A 27,564-nucleotide genomic window follows, 5' to 3' on the forward strand; every position below is an offset into this window, starting at 1 on the left:
TCACTGGTACTACCCTGGTCACTGGTACTACCCTGGTCACTGGCACTACACTGGTCACTGGTGCCAGGTACCATGAAGGCACTTGGCACTGGTCTGCTTGACGTCATCTCATTCTAACTAGAGCCTTTCCCCTGAACGAATCTACCTGGACTTCCTACTCATTTCCGCAACATTGCAAGCTCCTGAAGATGTGTTGATAGCAGCATGAAGGGCCTAGGACTACCACTCATCTCCCGCTGTGGTTCGTCTCACCCACTACGTCTGATTTGTGTCTTTCAGCTTGACTTTTGTGATTTTTTCCCAAATATTCTTGTTGTCCTTGTTTACAAAGATTTTTTGTCTTGTTTTATTTACACTTCCTTAGGGAAGAAATGAGGTTGTTTGGCATGATTTGCTTGTTTGCTGTTGGCTTTTCCTCTGATTGTTTGTTTTTGACTACTGAAGCATGGCAATAGTTTGGGTTTTATACGTGTTTGTGGTTGGCAAAGTGACTTGTGTAATATTTATAGGAGCTACTGAGTTAACTGATCAAGGATTGTTTGACCAAACAAGCTGAATGTGTAGTTATGTTACATCAGACAAGCTGAGAGTATAGTTATGTTACACCAAACAAGCTGAGAGCGTAGTTATGTTACACCAAATAAGCTTAGTGTGTAGTTATGTTACACCAAACAAGCTAAGAGTGTAGTTATGTTACACCAAACAAGCTGAGAGCGTAGTTATGTTACACCAAATAAGCTTAGTGTGTAGTTATGTTACACCAAACAAGCTGAGAGCGTAGTTATGTTACACCAAACAAGCTGAGAGCGTAGTTATGTTACACCAAATAACCTTAGTGTGTAGTTATGTTACACCAAATAAGCTTAGTGTGTAGTTATGTTACACCAAATAAGCTAAGAGTGTAGTTATGTTACACCAAATAAGCTTAGTGTGTAGTTATGTTACACCAAACAAGCTGAGAGCGTAGTTATGTTACACCAAACAAGCTGAGAGCGTAGTTATGTTACACCAAATAAGCTTAGTGTGTAGTTATGTTACACCAAATAAGCTTAGTGTGTAGTTATGTTACACCAAATAAGCTAAGAGTGTAGTTATGTTACACCAAATAAGCTTAGTGTGTAGTTATGTTACACTAAATAAGCTTAGTGTGTAGTTATGTTACACCAAATAAGCTTAGTGTGTAGTTATGTTACACCAAATAAGCTAAGAGTGTAGTTATGTTACACCAAATAAGCTAAGAGTGTAGTTATGTTACACCAAACAAGCTGAGAGTGTAGTTATGTTACATCAAACAAGCTGAGAGTGTAGTTATGTTACACCAAATAAGCTTAGTGTGTACTTATGTTGCATCAAACAAGCTGAGAGTGTAGTTATGTTACACCAAACAAGCTGAGAGTGTAGTTATGTTACACCAAACAAGCTGAGAGTGTAGTTATGTTACATCAAATAAGCTTAGTGTGTACTTATGTTACATCAAACAAGCTAAGAGTGTAGTTATGTTACATCAAACAAGCTAAGAGTGTAGTTATGTTACATCAAACAAGCTGAGAGTGTAGTTATGTTACATCAAACAAGCTGAGAGTGTAGTTATGTTACACCAAATAAGCTTAGTGTGTAGTTATGTTACACCAAATAAGCTGAGAGTGTAGTTACGTGTTCGTAAATACCTGCAGAAATAAATTTAAGCCTCAAGATATTAATATATAGATGTTTAACAATAATGAAGTTAGGCTGCCTTAGTTAAAATGGACTTTTATTGTCTTAAGTAATATTGTTGGCAGGATTAGCAAGTTATTCTGCATAAAAAGCGTAGAATTTCCATAACACGTTAATTCCCGACAGTGAGAAAACAGTCCTATCCCAGCAACCAGGTAAACACGTCAGTGACACGAGGGGAAGGAGGAGGAGGGACTGGGAAAATAAGTAGGACTACGAGGCCTTTCACATCGTCACCAATGCGTCTTCAGTAGCACTTGGAACTTTGCAGCTGCTGAAGAAGAAGAGATCACATTGTGAAAGGCCTTGAACTGCTTATTATTGCTCCCCTAACAAAGGTTACAGTCTTCAAGGACAAAACTTGTAAGACAATTTGGCTTGTCAGACTGTCTTGTTTGACTGGCTTGTATCACTGGCTTGTTCTGTTAGCTTGTTTGACGGGCTTGAATGACTGGCTTGGGCATGCAGACGCGGCATTATCATCTGCATTTGACATTGATAATTAACTAGAAATATATATTTCATTGCAGCTGCTAGACTGCTAGTGTTTTATAAGTATATTTTTGTCTGTGACTTATATTCTCTGCGTCATATAGACCTGAATATACCATGTAGTCAAAGCATATCTTCCTGTATTTCTGATGACATGTATATACGTAGCGAGATACATATTTTTTTTACCAGTAGTGAACACGTAGTACCAACCCAAGAGCAACTCTCTGATATAATCTTGAATTCTTGTTCTCTGTCCGTCTGTCTCTCTTTATCTCTCTGTCTCTCCCTGTCTCTGTGTCTCTCTCTGTCTCAGTGTTGTGGCAGCCATGCTTGTATTTTAACATGTTTCTCTCCTCTCCTCTTGTTTGCGGCGATAGTCTATGGTAAAAAGGAGCCTCGATGTGAGTATATTTTTTATTCTACCTCTACCACTATATCTACCACTACCACCCCTGTATCTACCATTGCCACCCCTGTATCTACCATTGCCACCCCTATATGCATCACTACCACCCCTGTATCTACCCCTTCCGCCCCTCTGTCTGCCACTACCACCACTGTATCTACCACTACCACCGCTGTGTCTACTACTACTACTGCTGTATCTACCATTACCCACCAATGTTACCACCATTACTGCTATTATATAAACTCTTCTCCCCACCATATCCTGTTACCATCATCACTACTACTGTCGCCATACTCTCTACATCTACCTCCCTCACTCCTCCACCTCCCTAAATCCCTCACTCCTGTACTGCCCATAGCGTGAGACTAATGGTTGTCTGGCACACCTAGTGTTTGCACACTGCTGTGGTAGACCCGTCAGTGGTTATGGTGCAACGTAAATATGGTAGTTGAAGAAGGTAGGGTAATTACAATGCACCTTCATAACCAGGTAGTGATTGAAGCTACTGACTACCATACTTCACCCCCCCTCCCCTCTCACAATGGTTGTGTGGGTGCTGCCATGGCACTCCCCCCTACCCAGGTTACGATGCACCGTAAGCATGGTAGTTGTAGCAGTAGTTTTTCCATGATAACACCTTCCTTACTGGCTAACCTAGTGTTCCCTGTCATGGTAGTATGGGACGCAGTCTTGACTGTTATCATGGTAGTATGAGACGAGTCTTGGCTATTTAGTCCATGGTAATCTAGATACCATTGCCGTATCTACGACACTACATCAAAAACATGAACCATCACAATGTATACAATGGTTTATGAATATATATATATATATATATATATATATATATATATATATATATATATATATATATATATATATATATATATATATATATATATATATATATATATACATCGTGCAGAATACATAAAACTGGTCAGTTAGCAAGAACTCATTTAAAATTAAGTCCTTTCTAAAATTTTCTCTTATACGTTTAAAGATATATTTTTTTAATTTATGTTAATGTAAAAATTAATAATTTTGTACCAAAAGACCCTTAGAAAACGTTCCTAACCTTTTATAACGAGCGCAGTTCAATTTAGCTTAATCCAACTAAATATATTTTAGATAAGTTTACAATAATTTAATAATAAACAAAACACAATGAAATATATTTTTTTCGTTAGGTTCAGAATGAGTCTTGCGAAATTATTGCATACACAAATTTTCGCTAGCCTTATTCGGCAAGAAGAGCTTTGCTATTTAAGCCAAAATCGCAAGTTTTACCTATTCGGCACGACATACACACACACACACACACACACACACACACACACACACACACACAAACACACACACGCACAAACACACACACACACACACACACACACACACATATATATATATATATATATATATATATATATATATATATATATATATATATATATATATATATACAGGGAAGATACTTGAGAGTCATGTCACAAACAAAACATCAGAGTGAGAGTCATGTCACAAACAACACTAGAGTGAGTCATATCACAAATAACACTAAGAGCCATATCAGAAACATATCTAGAGTGTTAGGTCACAAACAACACTAGAGAGATAGTCATATCACTAACAACACACTATAGTGAGAGTCATGTCATTAACAACACTAGAGCGAGAGTCATGTCACTAACAACACTAGAGTGCGAGACATGTCACAAATAACACTAGAGTAAGAGTCATATCACTAACACCACACTAGAGTGAGAGTCATGTCACTAACAACACTAGAGTGCGAGATACGTCGCAAATAACACTAGAGTGCGAGACATATCACTAACAACACTAGAGTGAGAGTCATGTCACTGACAACTCTAGAGTGAGATTCGTGTCACAAACGTACACACAGCCATAGCAACACTCAGTGAAAAGCATTGGCGCCGTGGACACAATAAGAGAACATATCAACATGCGTGGACCCGGACTCGTCAACCTGCTACAAACACTCGGCTGCGAAGGTCACAGGTATGGTGATGATGGTGATTGTTTATTTGACGGTACTGATGGTGATTCTTGTAGTGGTAGTCATTTTTTGTATAGTGGCAGTGATGTTAATGGTTTTATGAGTGATGGTGTTAAGAGTGATTGTGTTAAGATTGATTGTGTTAAGAGTGATGGTGTTAAGAGTGATGGTGTTAAGAGTGATTGTGTTAAGAGTGATGATGTTAAGAGTGATGGTTTTAAGAGTGATTGTGTTAAGAGTGATTGTGTTAAGAGTGATGGTTTTAAGAGTGATTGTGTTAAGAGTGATGGTGTTAAGAGTGATGGTGTTAAGAGTGATTGTGTTAAGAGTGATGTTAAGAGTGATGGTTTTAAGAGTGATGGTTTTAAGAGTGATTGTGTTAAGAGTGATGGTGTTAAGAGTCATTCAGACAGCCAGGCAGTCATTCAGTCAGCCAGGCAGTCATTCAGTCAGGCAGTCATTCAGTCAGCCAGTCATTCAAACAGCCAGCCAGGCAGTCATTCAGACAGCCAGGCAGTCATTCAGACAGCCAGGCAGTCATTCAGACAGCCAGGCAATCATTCAGTCAGCCAGGCAGGCATTCAAACATCCAGGTAGTCATTCAGACAGCCAGGCAGTCATTCAGACAGCCAGGCAGTCATTCAGACAGCCAGGTAATCATTCAGTCAGCCAGGCAGTCATTCAGTCAGCCAGGCAGTCATTCAGACAGCCAGGCAGTCATTCAGACACCCAGGCAGTCATTCAAACAGCCATGCAGTCATTTAGACAGCCAGGCAGTCATTCAGTCAGCCAGGCAGTCATTCAGACAGCCAGGCAATCATTCAGTCAGCCAGGCAGTCATTCAGTCAGCCAGGCAGTCATTCAGACAGCCAGCCAATCATTCAGTCAGCCAGGCAGTCATTCAGTCAGCCAGGCAGTCATTCAGTCAGCCAGGCAGTCATTCAGTCAGCCAGGCAGTCATTCAGACAGCCAGGCAGTCATTCAGACAGCCAGGCAGTCATTCAAACTGCCATGCAGTCATTTAGACAGCCAGGCAGTCATTCAGTCAGCCAGGCAGTCATTCAGTCAGCCAGGCAGTCATTCAGACAGCCAGGCAATCATTCAGTCAGCCAGGCAGTCATTCAGTCAGCCAGGCAGTCATTCAGTCAGCCAGGCAGTCATTCAGACAGCCAGACAATCATTCAGTCAGCCAGGCAGTCATTCAGTCAGCCAGGCAGTCATTCAGTCAGCCAGGCAGTCATTCAGACAGCCAGGCAGTCATTCAGACACCCAGGCAGTCATTCAAACAGCCATGCAGTCATTTAGACAGCCAGGCAGTCATTCAGTCAGCCAGGCAGTCATTCAGACAGCCAGGCAATCATTCAGTCAGCCAGGCAGTCATTCAGTCAGCCAGGCAGTCATTCAGACAGCCAGCCAATCATTCAGTCAGCCAGGCAGTCATTCAGTCAGCCAGGCAGTCATTCAGACAGCCAGGCAATCATTCAGTCAGCCAGGCAGTCATTCAGTCAGCCAGGCAGTCATTCAGACAGCCAGGCAGTCATTCAGACAGCCAGGCAATCATTCAGTCAGCCAGGCAGTCATTCAGTCAGCCAGGCAGTCATTCAGTCAGCCAGGCAGTCATTCAGTCAGCCAGGCAGTCATTCAGACAGCCAGGCAGTCATTCAGACACCCAGGCAGTCATTCAAACAGCCATGCAGTCATTTAGACAGCCAGGCAGTCATTCAGACAGCCAGGCAATCATTCAGTCAGCCAGGCAGTCATTCAGTCAGCCAGGCAGTCATTCAGTCAGCCAGGCAGTCATTCAGACAGCCAGGCAATCATTCAGTCAGCCAGGCAGTCATTCAGTCAGCCAGGCAGTCATTCAGTCAGCCAGGCAGTCATTCAGACAGCCAGGCAATCATTCAGTCAGCTAGGCAGTCATTCAGTCAGCCAGGCAGTCATTCAGACAGCCAGGCAGTCATTCAGTCAGCCATTTGTACCGTGCTTTGTTGTGCAGCTGTGATCACACCAATGAATAAGATTTCCATAGTTACCACAGAAGAGAGAGAGAGAGAGAGAGAGAGAGAGAGAGAGAGAGAGAGAGAGAGAGAGTGAGTGAGAGTGAGAGAGAGAGAGAGTGAGAGTGAGAGAGAGAGAGAGAAAGAGAGAGATTGAAATCAGTGAACGTGTTGATTTTCTTTCAAGTAAATGGTGTGAGCCACCAAGAAACCAGCCAGACTCCGTCAGTGTTGGTCACAGTATTTACAAATCCTCCTGAACATTACAGTAACACTATATTCACTAATGAAATATTGTCTCTTCACATCATTAATAACTTGTTGACTCAGTAGGCTTCTCCTCAGCCTTGGATGCCAGTCAACAACCACATTGAAATTTCTAACTCATGCTTGTGGCTAGAATTCTAAAGAGGAGGTTGACCTCTACTGTCATGCGGTTCATGAAGGCTGATGTAGCTTGCGTAACTTGGACTCAGCAGTACTACGAGGCTGTGTTTGTAGCTTGTGCTACGAGTGAATGTAGCAGATGAGACAAAGTGTTCACTTCGTCCCCCATCGGTTCCACTGAATATGTAAACAACGAGTTGTTTTTTTTTCCTCATGGGTTCGGAGCAACCTTGTGTCCGGTCATCCTTCAGTTTAAAGAAGGCTTCCAGCAGCTCGCATGTCAGCAGGGGTTTTTTTTTCCTCATGGGTTCGGAGCAACCTGTGTCCGGTCATCCTTCAGTTTAAAGAAGGCTTCCAGCAGCTCGCATGTCAGCAGGGGTTCACATGCAGTTACTGCACAGCAACATAGCTTCCAGCAGCTCGCATGTCAGCAGGGGTTCACATGCAGTTATTGCACAGCAACATAGCTTCCAGCAGCTCGCATGTCAGCAGGGGTTCACATGCAGTTATTGCACAGCAACATAGCTTCCAGCAGCTCGCATGTCAGCAGGGGTTCACATGCAGTTATTGCAGAGCAACATAGCTTCCAGCAGCTCGCATGTCAGCAGGGGTTCACATGCAGTTACTGCACAGCAACATAACTTCCAGCAGCTCGCATGTCAGCAGGGGTTCACATGCAGTTATTGCACAGCAACATAACTTCCAGCAGCTCGCATGTCAGCAGGGGTTCACATGCAGTTATTGCACAGCAACATAGCTTCCAGCAGCTCGCATGTGAGCAGGGGTTCACATGCAGTTATTGCACAGCAACATAGCTTCCAGCAGCTCGCATGTCAGCAGGGGTTCACATGCAGTTACTGCACAACAATATAGCTTCCAGCAGCTCACCAGTGAGCAAGGCTTCACAGACACCCAGCTGTGACCGCTGCTGCGACAGTCGTTACAGAGAACACAAGGCTACAGTTTCTTTTGAGGTTGTTGTTGGTGGAGTTCGTGACTGTGAGCAACCACGCTGTGTTATCCACCATATAGCATCTCAGGGCTGTGTCACACACACCTCTGTATCTCAGGGCTGTGTCGTACACACCTCTATATCTCAGGGCTGTGTCGCACACACTTCTATATATCAGGGCTGTGTCGCACACACCTCTGTATCTCAGAGCTGTGTAGTACACACGTCTATATCTCAGGGCTGTGTCACACAGACCTCTGTATCTCAGGGCTGTGTCGCACACACCTCTATATCTCAGGGTTGTGTCACGCACACCTCTATATCTCAGGGCTGTGTCACACACCTCTATATCTCAGGGCTATGTCACACACACCGCTATATCTCAGGGCTGTGTCGTACACACGTCTATATCTCAGGACTGTCACACACACTTCTATATCTCAGGGCTGTGTCGTACACACGTCTATATCTCAGGGCTGTGTTGCACACACCTCTATATCTCAGGGCTGTGTCGCACACACCTCTATATCTCAGGGCTGTGTCACGCACACCTTTATATCTCAGGGTTGTGTCACGCACACCTCTATATCTCAGGGCTGTGTCACACACACCTCTATATCTCAGGGCTATGTCACACACACCGCTATATCTCAGGGCTGTGTCGTACACACGTCTATATCTCAGGGCTGTGTCACACATACCTCTATATCTCAGGGCTGTGTCGTACACACGTCTGTATCTCAGGGCTGTGTTGCACACACCTCTATATCTCAGGGCTGTGTCGCACACACATCTATATTTCAGGGCTGTGTCGCACACACCTCTATATCTCAGGGCTGTGTCGTACACACGTCTATATCTCAGGGCTGTGTCACACACACCTCTATATCTCAGGGCTGTGTCGTACACACGTCTATATCTCAGGGCTGTGTCGCACACACCTCTATATCTCAGGGCTGTGTCGCACACACGTCTATATCTCAGGGCTGTGTCGCACACACCTCTATATCTCAGGGCTGTGTCGCACACACGTCTATATCTCAGGGCTGTGTCGCACACACCTCTATCTCAGGGCTGTGTCACACACACCTCTATATCTCAGGGCAATCTCAGGGCGGCAGCAGCAGCAGCTGCTGTTGCTGCTGCTGTGTGACCTGTGACTATGATGGTGTGACCTGAGACTGATAATGTTAACTGTGACTTATGGTGTGACCTGTGATGAGTAACACTCCATGAACCTAAAGTCATGGAGGTTCTTCATACAGGTTCCATCTCCTTACATTATACTGTCATACACCGCCTTGTAATATCTATGAGTGGCGTGATGAGTTGACTGATACATCAGTGATGCTCATTTGTCTGGCCGCCATTCCCTGCGCTCGCTGTATCTGATCGTCTTTACGCGCTGCGCTGTGTTTGTGTTTTAAACAACAGCCGAGATTTGCATACAAAGAATTACTGTTCTAACTATTTTGGAACCTAGTGGCTGCTAGGGACTGCGAATCATCCCTTCTAGGATGCAAGCCAGAACAGGAGACTAAGGCCCAGGTACCTATTTACGGCTATGTCAGTAGTTTCTGATCCTGCTGGTAATATGAGTGATTATCTCTAATGTGTCTACCGTGTACAGAATTCGATGTGCCCAGTGTGCTGATCTTTTGTTTTCCAATTACTGACGCTGGTAATTGCTCTCTCGGTAATGCGTTTGTGAAGGATCAAAAGCAAGAATTCTTCTTCTTGTAATGTAGAATGACCTGTGTAGCTGATGGAGGCGCGTTGGTGGTCACGTTGTTGGGAGGAATCGCCCATTTCTTGCCAGTTAAGTTGCCGTTGTTGATAATGTTACTGTCGGTTGGTTGGCTGGTTAATGGAGTTTTTAGCCTGTCTACCAAACGAGGGGTATTCAAGGCTGCTTGTCACCTGTTTATCACCACCAGTTAGGGATCCCTTCATCCCTAAATTAAGTATTAAGGTATTGCTCCGCGCATATACACTGATAGATATACACCTGTGTGTGTTAGTTTGTGTGTGTGTGTGTGTGTGTGTGTGTGTGTGTGTGTGTGTGTGTCCTGTAACGTGTGTTAGCTATGATGGGTTCAGAGATCAGTGCGGCTGTGTTAACACTTGTTGAACCTTCTCAGGACAGTCCTTGGCGTGGACACAAAGGATTTGTATCAAATATGGAAGACCTAAGCACTAGTACGTGCTAGTACTATTATATTCACGTTAGTACTCTTGCAGGCGTGCTAGTACTATTACATGCCTCACTGTTATAATAATGGAGCCTCACTGTTATGAGACTGGAGCCTCACTGTTATAAGACTGGAGCCTCACTGTTATAAGACTGGAGCCTCACTGTTATAAGACTGGAGCCTCACTGTTATAAGACTGGAGCCTCACTGTTATAAGACTGGAGCCTCACTGTTATAAGACTGGAGCCTCACTGTTATAAGACTGGAGCCTCACTGTTATAAGACTGGAGTCTCACTGTTATAAGACTGGATCCTCACTGTTATAAGACTGGAGCCTCACTGTTATAAGACTGGAGCCTCACTGTTATAAGACTGGATCCTCACTGTTATAAGACTGGATCCTCACTGTTATAAGACTGGAGCCTCACTGTTATAAGACTGGAGCCTCACTGTTATAAGACTGGATCCTCACTGTTATAAGACTGGAGCCTCACTGTTATAAGACTGGAGCCTCACTGTTATAAGACTGGAGCCTCACTGTTATAAGACTGGAGCCTCACTGTTATAAGACTGGAGCCTCACTGTTATAAGACTGGATCCTCACTGTTATAAGACTGGAGCCTCACTGTTATAAGACTGGAGTCTCACTGTTATAAGACTGGAGCCTCACTGTTATAAGACTGGAGCCTCACTGTTATAAGACTGGAGCCTCACTGTTATAAGACTGGATCCTCACTGTTATAAGACTGGAGCCTCACTGTTATAAGACTGGAGTCTCACTGTTATAAGACTGGATCCTCACTGTTATAAGACTGGATCCTCACTGTTATAAGACTGGAGCCTCACTGTTATAAGACTGGATCCTCACTGTTATAAGACTGGATCCTCACTGTTATAAGACTGGATCCTCACTGTTATAAGACTGGAGCCTCACTGTTATAAGACTGGAGCCTCACTGTTATAAGACTGGAGCCTCACTGTTATAAGACTGGAGCCTCATTGTGGTGCTCTCCCCCATGATGCGACTTACAATAGTCGACTAATACTCAGGAACAGCAGGTGTAAGGTACCAGCAGGTGAGTGTTCCACCTCCACTACCACTTAAACACTCGAAGTCACTGTTACCAAACACCATCATTATATTTACCAGTACCGTCACTATCACCGCCAAAGTCGCCATGACACAACTACCACAAGGACCTAGTCACCACAACTACCACAACCACAGGAGCTACAACCACACCGTTCCCTCACCCCACGAGAGTGTCACCTCTATCATCATTCCCCTGCTTATTATCATTAACATCATCATTAACCTCATCATTATCCGCGTCTAACAGAGGCTGGTGTTCAGCTATGGCTGGCGCCATGCCTTCACTCTACCTTGATTAGCAGTCATTGTGGGGCGGAGGTGGCACTGACGCAAGCTATGACACCTTCTGGCCATGGCACTGAAAGAGAGAGAGAGAGAGAGCATAATATAATGAAAGCATTTCAAGGTCAAACAATGAATAGTAATAACACTTGAAGTGTTAGTGGGAGAGTTTGGTTGAGAGATCTCGGAAAATGTTCCTTTAAGTCTGCTACAGAAACTTCAGTTTCACGTCTTGTGATGATGTATTTATTTCTAGTAGTATAGAATCGTAGGTCAGCGTAAGTAAGATCAGGGACAAGATAGGCCCACTCAAAAGTTCCTCGGGTCAGCTCACTGACAGTGATAAGGAAATGTGTAGAATTTTTAACACATACTTCCTCTCAGATTTTACACAGGAGGATACCAGCGATATTCCAGAAATGATAAATTATGTAGGACAGGACGATAATAAACTGTGCACGATTAGGGTCACAAGTGACATTGTCCTTAGGCAAATAGATAAATTAAAACCTAACAAATCCCCAGGCCCTGATGAACTGTATGCAAGGGTTCTAAAGGAATGTAAAGAGGAGCTTAGCAAACCTTTGGCTTATCTTTTCAACATATCACTACAAACTGGCATGGTGCCAGATAAGTGGAAAATGGCAAATGTGATACCTATTTTCAAAGCAGGTGACAGGTCCTTAGCTTCGAACTATAGACCAATAAGCCTAACCTCCATAGTGGGAAAATTTATGGAATCAATAATTGCCGAGGCAGTTCGTAGCCACCTTGAAAAGCATAAATTAATCAACGAATCTCAGCATGGTTTTACAAAGGGGCGTTCCTGCCTTAGGAATTTATTAACTTTTTTCACTAAGGTATTTGAGGAGGTAGATCATGGTAATGAATATGATATTGTGTATATGGACTTCAGTAAGGCTTTTGGCAGGGTCCCACATCAGAGACTATTGAGGAAAATTAAGGCACATGGAATAGGAGGAGAAATTTTTTCCTGGATAGAGGCACGGTTGACAAATAGGCAGCAGAGTGTTTGCATAAACGGGGAGAAATCAGAGTGGGGAAGCGTCACGAGCGGTGTTCCACAAGGGTCAGTGTTGGGCCCCCTGCTGTTCACAATCTACATAAACGACATAGATGAGGGCATAGAGAGCGACATCAGCAAGTTTGCCGATGACACCAAAATAGGCCGTCGAATTCATTCTGACGAGGACATTAGAGCACTCCAGGAAGATTTGAATAGACTGATGCAGTGGTCGGAGAAGTGGCAGATGCAGTTTAATATAGACAAATGCAAAGCTCTAAATGTTGGACAGGACAATAACCATGCCACATATAAAATAAATAATGTAGATCTTAATATTACGGATTGCGAAAAAGATTTAGGAGTTCTGGTTAGCAGTAATCTGAAACCAAGACAACAGTGCATAAGTGTTCGCAATAAAGCTAATAGAATCCTTGGCTTCATATCAAGAAGCATAAATAATAGGAGTGCTCAGATTGTTCTTCAACTCTATACATCCTTGATTAGGCCTCATTTAGATTATGCTGCACAGTTTTGGTCACCGTATTACAGAATGGATATAAATGCTCTGGAAAATGTACAAAGGAGGATGACAAAGTTGATCCCATGTACCAGAAACCTTCCCTATGAGGATAGACTAAGGGCCCTGAATCTGCACTCTCTAGAAAGACGTAGAATTAGAGGGGATATGAATGAGGTGTATAAATGGAAGACAGGAATAAATAAAGGGGATGTAAATAGTGTGCTGAAAATATCTAGCCTAGACAGGACTCGCAGCAATGGTTTTAAGTTAGAAAAATTCAGATTCAGGAAGGATATAGGAAAGTACTGGTTTGGTAATAGAGTTGTGGATGAGTGGAACAAACTCCCAAGTACAGTTATAGAGACCAGAAAGTTGTGTAGCTTTAAAAATAGGTTGGATAAATACATGAGTGGATGTGGGTGGGTGTGAGTTGGACCTGATAGCTTGTGCTACCAGGTTGGTTGCCGTCTTCCTCCCTTAAGTCAATGTGACCTGACCTGACTAGCTTGGGTGCATTGGCTTAAGCCGGTAGGAGACTTGGACCTGCCTCGCATGAACCAGTAGGCCTTCTGCAGTGTTCCTTCGTTCTTATGTTCTTATATAAGTCGTAGGTCAGTCAAGTGACGTAACATTGCACGAAGTAAGTCATCACTAGGACTCAGGTCAGCGTAAGGTTTTTCTTCTCTTAAGACAGAGGAGCGCCTCCCAGCACGGAGAAGAGTGTAGCTGTGTTACTAGGGGAGTAGAGTGCAAGATGCGGGAAGGAGTGCAGCAGTGTAGCTGTGTTACTAGGTGACTAGAGTGCAAGATGCGGGAAGGAGTGCAGCAGTGTAGCTGTGTTACTAGGTGACTAGAGTGCAAGATGCGGGAAGGAGTGCAGCAGTGTAGCTGTGTTACTAGGTGACTAGAGTGCAAGATGCGGGAAGGAGTGCATCAGTGTAGCTGTGTTACTAGGTGACTAGAGTGCAAGATGCGGGAAGGAGTGCAGCAGTGTAGCTGTGTTACTAGGGGACTAGAGTGCAAGATGCGGGAAGGAGTGCATCAGTGTAGCTGTGTTACTAGGGTACTAGAGTGCAAGATGCGGGAAGGAGTGCAGCAGTGTAGCTGTGTTACTAGGGGACTAGAGTGCAAGATGCGGGAAGGAGTGCATCAGTGTAGCTGTGTTACTAGGGGAGTAGAGTGCAAGATGCGGGAAGGAGTGCATCAGTGTAGCTGTGTTACTAGGGGAGTAGAGTGCAAGATGCGGGAAGGAGTGCAGCAGTGTAGCTGTGTTACTAGGGGAGTAGAGTGCAAGATGCGGGAAGGAGTGCAGCAGTGTAGCTGTGTTACTAGGGGACTAGAGTGCAAGATGCGGGAAGGAGTGCATCAGTGTAGCTGTGTTACTAGGTGACTAGAGTGCAAGATGCGGGAAGGAGTGCATCAGTGTAGCTGTGTTACTAGGGGAGTAGAGTGCAAGATGCGGGAAGGAGTGCAGCAGTGTAGCTGTGTTACTAGGTGACTAGAGTGCAAGATGCGGGAGGGAGTGCAGCAGTGTAGCTGTGTTACTAGGGGAGTAGAGTGCAAGATGCGGGAAGGAGTGCATCAGTGTAGCTGTGTTACTAGGGGACTAGAGTGCAAGATGCGGGAAGGAGTGCAGCAGTGTAGCTGTGTTACTAGGGGACTAGAGTGCAAGATGCGGGAGGGAGTGCAGCAGTGTAGCTGTGTTACTAGGGGAGTAGAGTGCAAGATGCGGGAAGGAGTGCATCAGTGTAGCTGTGTTACTAGGGGACTAGAGTGCAAGATGCGGGAAGGAGTGCAGCAGTGTAGCTGTGTTACTAGGGGACTAGAGTGCAAGATGCGGGAGGGAGTGCAGCAGTGTAGCTGTGTTACTAGGGGAGTAGAGTGCAAGATGCGGGAAGGAGTGCATCAGTGTAGCTGTGTTACTAGGGGACTAGAGTGCAAGATGCGGGAAGGAGTGCAGCAGTGTAGCTGTGTTACTAGGGGACTAGAGTGCAAGATGCGGGAAGGAGTGCAGCAGTGTAGCTGTGTTACTAGGGGACTAGAGTGCAAGATGCGGGAAGGAGTGCAGCAGTGTAGCTGTGTTACTAGGTGACTAGAGTGCAAGATGCGGGAAGGAGTGCATCAGTGTAGCTGTGTTACTAGGGGACTAGAGTGCAAGATGCGGGAAGGAGTGCATCAGTGTAGCTGTGTTACTAGGGGAGTAGAGTGCAAGATGCGGGAAGGAGTGCAGCAGTGTAGCTGTGTTACTAGGTGACTAGAGTGCAAGATGCGGGAAGGAGTGCATCAGTGTAGCTGTGTTACTAGGGGAGTAGAGTGCAAGATGCGGGAAGGAGTGCAGCAGTGTAGCTGTGTTACTAGGGGAGTAGAGTGCAAGATGCGGGAAGGAGTGCATCAGTGTAGCTGTGTTACTAGGGGACTAGAGTGCAAGATGCGGGAAGGAGTGCATCAGTGTAGCTGTGTTACTAGGGGAGTAGAGTGCAAGATGCGGGAAGGAGTGCAGCAGTGTAGCTGTGTTACTAGGTGACTAGAGTGCAAGATGCGGGAAGGAGTGCATCAGTGTAGCTGTGTTACTAGGGGACTAGAGTGCAAGATGCGGGAAGGAGTGCATCAGTGTAGCTGTGTTACTAGGGGAGTAGAGTGCAAGATGCGGGAAGGAGTGCAGCAGTGTAGCTGTGTTACTAGGGGAGTAGAGTGCAAGATGCGGGAAGGAGTGCAGCAGTGTAGCTGTGTTACTAGGGGACTAGAGTGCAAGATGCGGGAAGGAGTGCAGCAGTGTAGCTGTGTTACTAGGGGACTAGAGTGCAAGATGCGGGAAGGAGTGCATCAGTGTAGCTGTGTTACTAGGGGAGTAGAGTGCAAGATGCGGGAAGGAGTGCAGCAGTGTAGCTGTGTTACTAGGTGACTAGAGTGCAAGATGCGGGAAGGAGTGCAGCAGTGTAGCTGTGTTACTAGGGGACTAGAGTGCAAGATGCGGGAAGGAGTGCACCACAGAAGTTTGGTTAGGTAAGGTTTGTCAGGAAACAGGATAAGCGTTTCCTGACGCGGGTCTTAGTCATATGATGACCCGCAGCTGGAGCTTCTGGCAGCACAGATCACTGTGAATTCATGATGTCCGCTGATCTTAACTTTCTGCCATAAGTACCTTTGATATACCTTTGAAGAGTTTCGAAAGTTTAACTATTCTCGGAGCCCGGCCATGGACCAGGCTCGTCCGGTGCTTGCCTGGTCAACCAGGCTGTTGCTGCTGGAGGCCTGCTGCCCCACATATCCATCACAGCCTGGTTGATCTGGCACCTGGTGAACATACTTGTCCAGTTTCCTCTTGAAGGCTTCTACATTTGTACCAGCCATGTTTCTGATATGAATGTGTAAATTCGAGAATTATGTGGATTAAAGTAAAGGTTGGATGCGAGAAGTGGGTCATAATAAGCGTGTATGCACCTGGAGAAGAGAGGAATGCAGAGGAGAGAGAGAGATTTTGGGAGATGTTAAGTGAATGTATAGGAGCCTTTGAACCAAGTGAGAGAGTAATTGTGGTAGGGGACCTGAATGCTAAAGTAGGAGAAACTTTTAGAGAGGGTGTGGTAGGTAAGTTTGGGGTGCCAGGTGTAAATGATAATGGGAGCCCTTTGATTGAACTTTGTATAGAAAGGGGTTTAGTTATAGGTAATACATATTTTAAGAAAAAGAGGATAAATAAGTATACACGATATGATGTAGGGCGAAATGACAGTAGTTTGTTGGATTATGTATTGGTAGATAAAAGACTGTTGAGTAGACTTCAGGATGTACATGTTTATCGAGGGGCCACAGATATATCAGATCACTTTCTAGTTGTAGCTACACTGAGAGTAAAAGGTAGATGGGATACAAGGAGAATAGAAGCATCAGGGAAGAGAGAGGTGAAGGTTTATAAACTAAAAGAGGAGGCAGTTAGGGTAAGATATAAACAGCTATTGGAGGATAGATGGGCTAATGAGAGCATAGGCAATGGGGTCGAAGAGGAATGGGGTAGGTTTAAAAATGTAGTGTTAGAGTGTTCAGCAGAAGTTTGTGGTTACAGGAAAGTGGGTGCAGGAGGGAAGAGGAGCGATTGGTGGAATGATGATGTAAAGAGAGTAGTAAGGGAGAAAAAGTTAGCATATGAGAAGTTTTTACAAAGTAGAAGTGATGCAAGGAGGGAAGAGTATATGGAGAAAAAGAGAGAGGTTAAGAGAGTGGTGAAGCAATGTAAAAAGAGAGCAAATGAGAGAGTGGGTGAGCTGTTATCAACAAATTTTGTTGAAAATAAGAAAAAGTTTTGGAGTGAGATTAACAAGTTAAGGAAGCCTAGAGAACAAATGGATTTGTCAGTTAAAAATAGGAGAGGAGAGTTATTAAATGGAGAGTTAGAGGTATTGGGAAGATGGAGGGAATATTTTGAGGAATTGTTAAATGTTGATGAAGATAGGGAAGCTGTGATTTCGTGTATAGGGCAAGGAGGAATAACATCTTGTAGGAGTGAGGAAGAGCCAGTTGTGAGTGTGGGGGAAGTTCGTGAGGCAGTAGGTAAAATGAAAGGGGGTAAGGCAGCCGGGATTGATGGGATAAAGATAGAAATGTTAAAAGCAGGTGGGGATATAGTTTTGGAGTGGTTGGTGCAATTATTTAATAAATGTATGGAAGAGGGTAAGGTACCTAGGGATTGGCAGAGAGCATGCATAGTTCCTTTGTATAAAGGCAAAGGGGATAAAAGAGAGTGCAAAAATTATAGGGGGATAAGTCTGTTGAGTGTACCTGGTAAAGTGTATGGTAGAGTTATAATTGAAAGAATTAAGAGTAAGACGGAGAATAGGATAGCAGATGAACAAGGAGGCTTTAGGAAAGGTAGGGGGTGTGTGGACCAGGTGTTTACAGTGAAACATATAAGTGAACAGTATTTAGATAAGGCTAAAGAGGTCTTTGTGGCATTTATGGATTTGGAAAAGGCGTATGACAGGGTGGATAGGGGGGCAATGTGGCAGATGTTGCAAGTGTATGGTGTAGGAGGTAGGTTACTGAAAGCAGTGAAGAGTTTTTACGAGGATAGTGAGGCTCAAGTTAGAGTATGTAGAAAAGAGGGAAATTTTTTCCCAGTAAAAGTAGGCCTTAGACAAGGATGTGTGATGTCACCGTGGTTGTTTAATATATTTATAGATGGGGTTGTAAGAGAAGTAAATGCGAGGGTCTTGGCAAGAGGCGTGGAGTTAAAAGATAAAGAATCACACACAGGGTGGGAGTTGTCACAGCTGCTCTTTGCTGATGACACTGTGCTCTTGGGAGATTCTGAAGAGAAGCTGCAGAGATTGGTGGATGAATTTGGTAGGGTGTGCAAAAGAAGAAAATTAAAGGTGAATACAGGAAAGAGTAAGGTTATGAGGATAACAAAAAGATTAGGTGATGAAAGATTGAATATCAGATTGGAGGGAGAGAGTATGGAGGAGGTGAACGTATTCAGATATTTGGGAGTGGACGTGTCAGCGGATGGGTCTATGAAAGATGAGGTGAATCATAGAATTGATGAGGGAAAAAGAGTGAGTGGTGCACTTAGGAGTCTGTGGAGACAGAGAACTTTGTCCTTGGAGGCAAAGAGGGGAATGTATGAGAGTATAGTTTTACCAACGCTCTTATATGGGTGTGAAGCATGGGTGATGAATGTTGCAGCGAGAAGGCTGGAGGCAGTGGAGATGTCATGTCTGAGGGCAATGTGTGGTGTGAATATAATGCAGAGAATTCGTAGTTTGGAAGTTAGGAGGAGGTGCGGGATTACCAAAACTGTTGTCCAGAGGGCTGAGGAAGGGTTGTTGAGGTGGTTCGGACATGTAGAGAGAATGGAGCGAAACAGAATAACTTCAAGAGTGTATCAGTCTGTAGTGGAAGGAAGGCGGGGTAGGGGTCGGCCTAGGAAGGGTTGGAGGGAGGGGGTAAAGGAGGTTTTGTGTGCGAGGGGCTTGGACTTCCAGCAGGCATGCGTGAGCGTGTTTGATAGGAGTGAATGGAGACAAATGGTTTTTAATACTTGACGTGCTGTTGGAGTGTGAGCAAAGTAACATTTATGAAGGGATTCAGAGAAACCGGCAGGCCGGACTTGAGTCCTGGAGATGGGAAGTACAGTGCCTGCACTCTGAAGGAGGGGTGTTAATGTTGCAGTTTAAAAACTGTAGTGTAAAGCACCCTTCTGGCAAGACAGTGATGGAGTGAATGATGGTGAAAGTTTTTCTTTTTCGGGCCACCCTGCCTTGGTGGGAATCGGCCAGTGTGATAATAATAAAAAATAATGTTTCTGATGTCTTCTGGTAAGATGATGAATAGTCTGGGACCCCGGATGTTGATACAGTGTTTCCTTATTGTCCCCAATGCACCCCTGCTCCTCACTGGGTTTATTTAACACTTCCTCCCATATATTTCACTCTAATATGTTGTTATGGCAGTGTGCAGGTTTGGGACCAAGCCCTCGAGTGCTTTCCATGTGTATATTATCATGTATCTCTCTCTCTCTCTCTCTCCGCTCCAATGAGTACATGTTCAAGACTTGAAGGCGTTCCCAGTAATTTAGGTGATCTACTGGCTCAGTGAGAGCCGTAAATGATCTCTGTATTTGTTCCAGCTCTGATATTTCTCCTGCTTTGAACGCGGCCGTCAGCACTGAGCAGTATTTTAAATGAGGGAGCACTAGCGATTTGAAGTGTCACCATCGGCATTATTTCCCTTGTTTTGAAAGTTCTCAATACCCACCTCGTCATCTTCCTGGCTATCGTGATCTTTGTCTTGTTTTGTTCCTTAAAAGAAAGGGTAGCTGACATAATTATTCCTAAGTCTTTTACGTGTTCCTTTCGTTCTATTTGGTGACCTTCTTGAGTTTTGTTTATAGTGCTCCTTTTGAGTTCTTCATTCTTTCCATACTTAAGCAGCTGAAACTTATCACCATTGAACGTCATGTTGTTCTTCACTGCCCACTGGAAAACCCTGCTTATGTTTTCCTGTAATTTTTCAGTGTCCTCTACCGTAGTGACTTTATGATTATTTTAGTGTCATCTGCAAATGATGATACAAAAGTGTGACGGGTGTTTTTATCTATACTATGAGGATGAGAAATAACAGAGGTGCCAGGACAGTTCCTTGGGTCACTGAGCTTTTTACCTCGCTGATGCTGGATCTTGCCCTGTTCACTACTACTTTTTGTGTGTGTTAGGAACCCGAGAATCCATCTGCCTACCTTCCCAGTAATGCCCATGGCCCTCATTTTGTGCGCTGTCACTCTATGATCGCATTTGTCAAACGCATTTGCAAAATCTGTGTACATTACATCTGCGTTGTGGTCATTTTCCAACTCCTCCGTAATTCTGTCATAATGATTCAGCAGCTGTGACAGGCATGATCATCCTGCTCTAAAACCATGCTGGTTCGGGTAAAGTATAAATACTGTTAGTCTTCAGAAGAAAGAAGTGACGCACCTTAGATGTTTTAGTGACCAGCAGTGCTAGCCACTGTGAGCCTGCTGACTGCCAGTAGCAGCAGGTTAGCTGGTCACTAGGTACGTTTGGTCACATGTGTCAGAGGAAAGCTCTTCAGGTGGTACATATAAGTCAGATTAGCTCGTGATGAGACGCTAGCTTGCTCGTTAAGTTTGTGATCAACGGTATGTTGAAGCTGGTGACGTGACCGAGGTCATAACACTCGTTTTTATGTCATAGATGTAGTTCATGTTGAGGCGTGAGAGCAGCTCTAACGCAAGGCTCTAGGTCACATCTGCTACTCTATTAAGACACGTATGGCAGTGAGAGTGCCAGTCAGAGTGATTTGCGCATTAATTTTAGTCAAAAAATCCTTCACCCTCGCAGCAGCAGCAGCTGGTCTTGGGTACGGTATTCATAACCTTGGTAGTTCAAGTATCTTAAACAGCAGCAGCAGCTGGTCTTGAATAGATGGTAGATGTCAGGGTGACTTCAGTCACCTACTGTACCTGCTGTTGCATTATTGAGGGACTTCCACCACCAACACCTGTGACACACTGCTTCTGTGACACACACTGCTTCTATGGTTTAGAAAGACACGTAAGCAAACACTATAACATATTTATTAGAAAACGTTTCGGTCCTGGGACCTTGATCACTTCTAACATACAGAGGTAGAAAGACATTATATATATAGGCGGAGAGTGAGATGTGACGCACGTGACCTGAGGAATGTCATAAGAACATAAGAATGGAGGAACACTGTAGAAGGCCTCTGGCCCATGCGAGGCAGGTCCTTATCAAAACAACCTCTGCCTATGATGAGGACGGGTAGACGATGAAATCATGTGACTCCTGTGTTGTTGGGTTGGTGCTGCTTAAGTATCATGTATGCCAATGTTTTTGAAATTTTGTAGTTTCCAGTGTTGCGTTCTATAGTGTCGGTGACGGTGATTAGTGAGGCTTCTAGGCACCGTCGGCGTCTGAGGTCTGGTTCGGTGAGAACGAGTTGTGCCTCATTCCAGTTCATCAAATGCCCCGTGGAGTCTCTGTGGAGGACACAGGCGTACCTTACATCGTCTCTGTTAGAGGCATTTCGATGCTCATTCAGGCGGACTGCAAGATCTCTGCCTGTCTCGCCTACATATTTCTTGGGACAGAACCCACAGGGGATAGTGTAGACGCCTGCTGTAGAAGTTAGAGGTGTGGGGCTGCGTTTAGTAGTGAGGTCTTTGATAGAGGATGTGTTTATGGTGGAAACGTTGATGTTACTCATAGCAAGTGCCCGGCGAGTATTCGTGGCAACATCGCCACATGGGAGTACTATGAACTGTTTAGGGGGCTGTTCCATGGGCGGTTTGTTGAGGATAGCTTGTGCCTTGAGTCTGCAATCTCGGATGAAGAAAGATGGGAACTGAAGACGTGTAAAGGCTTGTGTTATGTAAGTGCATTCTTCTTCTAGAAAACAAGGGCTGGAGATGCGAAGAGCTCTCAAGAAGAAGCCAATGAGGACTCACTGGAAACTATAAAATTTCAAAAACATTGGCATACATGATACTTAAGCAGCACCAACCCAACAACACAGGAGTCACATGATTTCATCGTCTACCCGTCCTCATCATAGGCAGAGGTTGTTTTGATAAGGACCTGCCTCGCATGGGCCAGAGGCCTTCTACAGTGTTCCTCCATTCTTATGTTCTTATGACATTCCTCAGGTCACGTGCGTCACATCTCACTCTCCGCCTATATATATAATGTCTTTCTACCTCTGTATGTTAGAAGTGATCAAGGTCCCAGGACCGAAACGTTTTCTAATAAATATGTTATAGTGTTTGCTTACGTGTCTTTCTAAACCAACTTGTCGGTATTTATTACCAAGGTTTATACCACTGCTTCTATGACACACACTGCTTCTATGACACACACTGCTTCTATGACACACACTGCTTCTATGACACACACTGCTTCTATGGCACACACTGCTTCTATGACACACACTGCTTCTATGACACACACTGCTTCTATGACACACACTGCTTCTATGGCACACACTGCTTCTATGACACACACTGCTTATATGACACACACTGCTTCTATGACACACACTGCTTCTATGACACACACTGCTTCTATGACACACACTGCTTCTATGACACACACTGCTTCTATGACACACACTGCTTCTATGACACACACTGCTTCTATGACACACACTGCTTCCACACACTGCTTCTATGGCACACACTGCTTCTATGACACACACTGCTTCTATGACACACACTGCTTCTATGACACACACTGCTTCTATGACACACACTGCTTCTATGGCACACACTGCTTATATGACACACACTGCTTCTATGACACACACTGCTTCTATGACACACACTGCTTCTATGACACACACTGCTTATATGACACACACTGCTTCTATGACACACACTGCTTCTATGACACACACTGCTTCTATGACACACGCTGCTTCTATGGCACACACTGCTTCCATGATACACTTCTTCTATGTAAATCCACCTGTCCTATAAACTCCCTCCAATGTGACTGCGTCTCGCACACCGGATATAAATGAGAACCATTGGAAGGGTTCTAGTGTGGGAAATTCCTGAAAGTTAGTGGGGATTTTGGTGGGATTGTGTTGGAGGAGGATGCTGGAAGAATGGTGGAAGTGCTAGAGGGATGGAGAGGTACTGAAGGGATGGTATTGGAGAAGGATACTGGAGGAATGGAAATGCTAGAATAATAGAGAGATGCTGAATGGACGGTGTTGGAGAAGGATGCTGGAGGAACAGTGGGAGTTCTAGAGAGATAGCTGAGATAGTGGTTAGCTCTGAACGGATGTTGAGGATTTCTCAAGAAAATAAAAGAATGTTAGAAGGATGGTGTGGGGAGGGGGGTTATTGTGCGGGGTTGGTGAGAAGGTTGGAGTGAAGGGGAGGGGAAATGCCAGCGGGATGATGGGGAATGTTCTGGTGATGGTTAACATTGTGACTTAGAGGTAAGAGCAACTCCCAGCCAGCCTCCGCACCACCACACCTGCCTCCAGAACCTAGTTGCTTCCTGAGGCAAGGAGGCAGCAGGCACCCATTGTTGTCCTCAGGGAGGTCATTTGTGACGAGCCGCTTCACGGTGGGTAGGTGGGCTGGACGGTGGATGGGTGGGTCGCTGGGTGGGTGTTATGGACGGTATGAAGGTTCAACCTGGAATAACCAGGTACTTCTAGGTGAGCCGATAACAACTTTCACCTTCACATGAACATACTGCTGAACACTCTCATTGTTCTCCTTATTGTTCATACTTATTATTATTATTATTATTATTATTATTATTATTATTATTATTATTATTATTATTATTATTATTATTTTAGGCATCACTACTGGCAAGACTGTGTGGAGAGAGAGACTGTATATTTCTACTGGTCACATTAATTAATGTAGCGGTGGGCAAGGTTCGGCTGGTGTTGTATAGTACTGACAACACCAGGTTATACACCACTATACACCATTCATACACACCACACCTATCTCATTATAGTTCTGGTGACCATCGTTGACTGCCTGGTCAGTCATTCTGTTAGTGCTAGCTGCGCACAGCCCAACACACACACACACACACACACACACACACACACATCACAGGGATATCTGTTGGTAATTCCCCTCATGTAGAGAGGGAGTTGATGAGTCTCGGGCCCTTTACACTGCTTCTCGTTAAGGGTATGATGCAGACCATACATCTGGCTCTAATCAGGAGCTATTTCAGTGTGCAGATTTGGAATAAATCCCTGAAGTTTTTTTTTTACCAAGGGTTAAATGCAGCAATGCAGACTGTATCTCCTTACAATGTAATATGCAATAGGGAAGATATTAGATATATTATGGTTTAGAATATTAAGTTATAATACAGACGTAAGGTGAAGTAATTCGTAGGTATTGAAATAAATAACTTTATTATCGCTCTTTTCATCTTGGTATGATAACTGGATAACTATCACTTGTGTGGTCACTGTTGCAACAACGCCAAGATAACTATCACTTGTGTGGTCACTGTTGCAACAACGCCAAGATAACTACCACTTGTTTGATCACCGTTGCAGCCACGCTCGGAGGATAACTATCACTGTTATGATCACTGTTGCAGTCATGCTGAGAGCATATACTCACTGGCAGGGTCTTCAGGAACCATCAGTCCGTCAAGTCGACTCTGTCTGTAGGTGTGTGGCTGGCAGCAACAGCCTGCAAGACTGGACTCTCAGCAGTACAGTACGAGCTCGGTCTAGGCTTTCTCCAGTAAGAGATTAGGTTTTGCTGGTGAAGCAGCTAGTTTACTGTACATTTTAATGTGATATTACTCCATGGATGTTGTAGTGACCAAACCTAAGCCTGGCTACTACAACATCAGTCAGTACTTGTAACCAAGCCTAAGCCTGGCTACTACAACATCAGTCAGTACTTGTAACCAAGCCTAAGCCTGGCTACTACAACATCAGTCAGTACTTGCAACCAAGCCTAAGCCTGGCTGTTACAACATCAGTCAGTACGTGTAACCAAGCCTAAGCCTGGCTACTACAACATCAATTAGTCCTTGTAACCAAGTCTAAGTCTGGCTACTACAACATCAGTCAGTGCTTGCAACCAAGCCTAAGCCTGGCTACTACATAACATCACTCAATACTCGTAACCAAGCCTAAGCCTGGCTACTACAACATCAGTCAATACTCGTAACCAAACCTAAGCCTGGCTACTACAACATCAGTCAGTACTTGCAACCAAGTCTAAGCCTGGCTACTACAACATCAGTCAGTACTTGTAACCAAGCCTAAGCCTGGCTACTACAACATCAGTCAGTACTTGTAACCAAGCCTAAGCCTGGCTACTACAACATCAGTCAGTACTTGTAACCAAGCCTAAGCCTGGCTACTACAACATCAGTCAATACTTGTAACCAAGCCTAAGCCTGGCTACTACAACATCAGTCAATACTTGTAACCAAGCCTAAGCCTGGCTACTACAACATCAGTCAGTACTTGTAACCAAGCCTAAGCCTGGCTACTACAACATCAGTCAATACTTGTAACCAAGCCTAAGCCTGGCTACTACAACATCAGTCAATACTTGTAACCAAGCCTAAGCCTGGCTACTACAACATCAGTCAATACTTGTAACCAAGCCTAAGCCTGGCTACTACAACATCAGTCAGTACTTGTAACTAAGCCTAAGCCTGGCTACTACAACATCAGTCAGTACTTGTAACTAAGCCTAAGCCTGGCTACTACAACATCAGTCAGTACTTGTAACCAAGCCTAAGCCTGGCTACTACAACATCAGTCAGTACTTGTAACTAAGCCTAAGCCTGGCTACTACAACATCAGTCAGTACTTGTAACTAAGCCTAAGCCTGGCTACTACAACATCAGTCAGTACTTGTAACTAAGCCTAAGCCTGGCTACTACAACATCAGTCAGTACTTGTAACTAAGCCTAAGCCTGGCTACTACAACATCAGTCAGTACTTGTGACCAAGCCTAAGCCTGGCTACTACAACATCAGTCAGTACTTGTAACTAAGCCTAAGCCTGGCTACTACAACATCAGTCAGTACTTGTAACTAAGCCTAAGCCTGGCTACTACAACATCAGTCAGTACTTGTAACTAAGCCTAAGCCTGGCTACTACAACATCAGTCAGTACTTGTGACCAAGCCTAAGCCTGGCTACTACAACATCAGTCAGTACTTGTAACTAAGCCTAAGCCTGGCTACTACAACATCAGTCAGTACTTGTAACTAAGCCTAAGCCTGGCTACTACAACATCAGTCAATACTTGTAACCAAGCCTAAGCCTGGCTACTACAACATCAGTCAATACTTGTAACCAAGCCTAAGCCTGGCTACTGCAACATCAGTCAATACTTGTAACCAAGCCTAAGCCTGGCTACTACAACATCAGTCAGTACTTGTAACTAAGCCTAAGCCTGGCTACTACAACATCAGTCAATACTTGTAACCAAGCCTAAGCCTGGCTACTACAACATCAGTCAATACTTGTAACCAAGCCTAAGCCTGGCTACTACAACATCAGTCAATACTTGTAACCAAGCCTAAGCCTGGCTACTACAACATCAGTCAGTACTTGTAACCAAGCCTAAGCCTGGCTACTACAACATCAGTCAATACTTGTAACCAAGCCTAAGCCTGGCTACTACAACATCAGTCAGTACTTGTAACCAAGCCTAAGCCTGGCTACTACAACATCAGTCAATACTTGTAACCAAGCCTAAGCCTGGCTACTACAACATCAGTCAATACTTGTAACCAAGCCTAAGCCTGGCTGCTACAAAATCAGTCAGTACTTGTAACTAAGCCTAAGCCTGGCTACTACAACATCAGTCTGTTCACATTTCAAGTTGCTGCATAAACGCAGTTATCTAGGTTCATAGTATTATAATGGGTTATAGATGGGCTCAGGCTTCTAACTACATTCCTGTAGACATACACATCAAAGTTATATTCTACATTTTCCTTCAGGTTACTTTCGTTGACTAACTTATCAACTTTATCACGAAGGAATAATCCAGTGTGTCATGGAATCCATAACAATTGTATATTATTTACCCTTTTCCGGATTTGTTAGTATATCTGGCTTCTCCTATGAACATTATGAGTCGTTATGTGAGTCAAGAGCCTTCAGTGAGGTGTGAGGTTCACCTCACACCTCTCTCATGTTTACCACCGGGGAGAGGTGTGACCCATGACCCTGTGATGAGGCACTAGAAGGCAGCGGAGGTGCAGTCGGGGCATATATGACCTCTGATAACGCAGGTGGAGCATGAGATGTGAGAGGTGTACGTGGAGGATGTGACCATCCTGTGTGTGTGTGTGTGTGTGTGTGTGTGTGTGTGTGTGCCCGCTCTCCTATTTGTACTCACCTATTTGTGGTTGCACGGGTCGTGTCACAGCACTTGGCCCGCCTCTTCGCTGGTGTGTGTGT

General features: G+C 44.5%; 1 protein-coding gene across 2 annotated transcripts in view; it reads left to right on the forward strand.

Moving 5' to 3' along the window:
• Positions 1–27,564, forward strand: part of pigs (pickled eggs) — an 802,884-nt gene that overhangs the window by 221,127 nt on the left and 554,193 nt on the right. Inside the window, exon 4 of one of the 2 annotated variants that reach the window (XM_070081188.1) lies at positions 2,589–2,612. The exons of the other annotated variant lie outside the window; for it this stretch is intronic. Coding sequence (XP_069937289.1) covers positions 2,589–2,612 — 24 coding nt within the window. The remainder of the gene's footprint in view (positions 1–2,588; positions 2,613–27,564) is intronic. 2 annotated transcript variants of the gene reach the window in all.

Source organism: Cherax quadricarinatus, chromosome 6 (assembly GCF_038502225.1).
Source record: "Cherax quadricarinatus isolate ZL_2023a chromosome 6, ASM3850222v1, whole genome shotgun sequence".
Lineage (NCBI taxonomy): Eukaryota > Metazoa > Arthropoda > Malacostraca > Decapoda > Parastacidae > Cherax > Cherax quadricarinatus.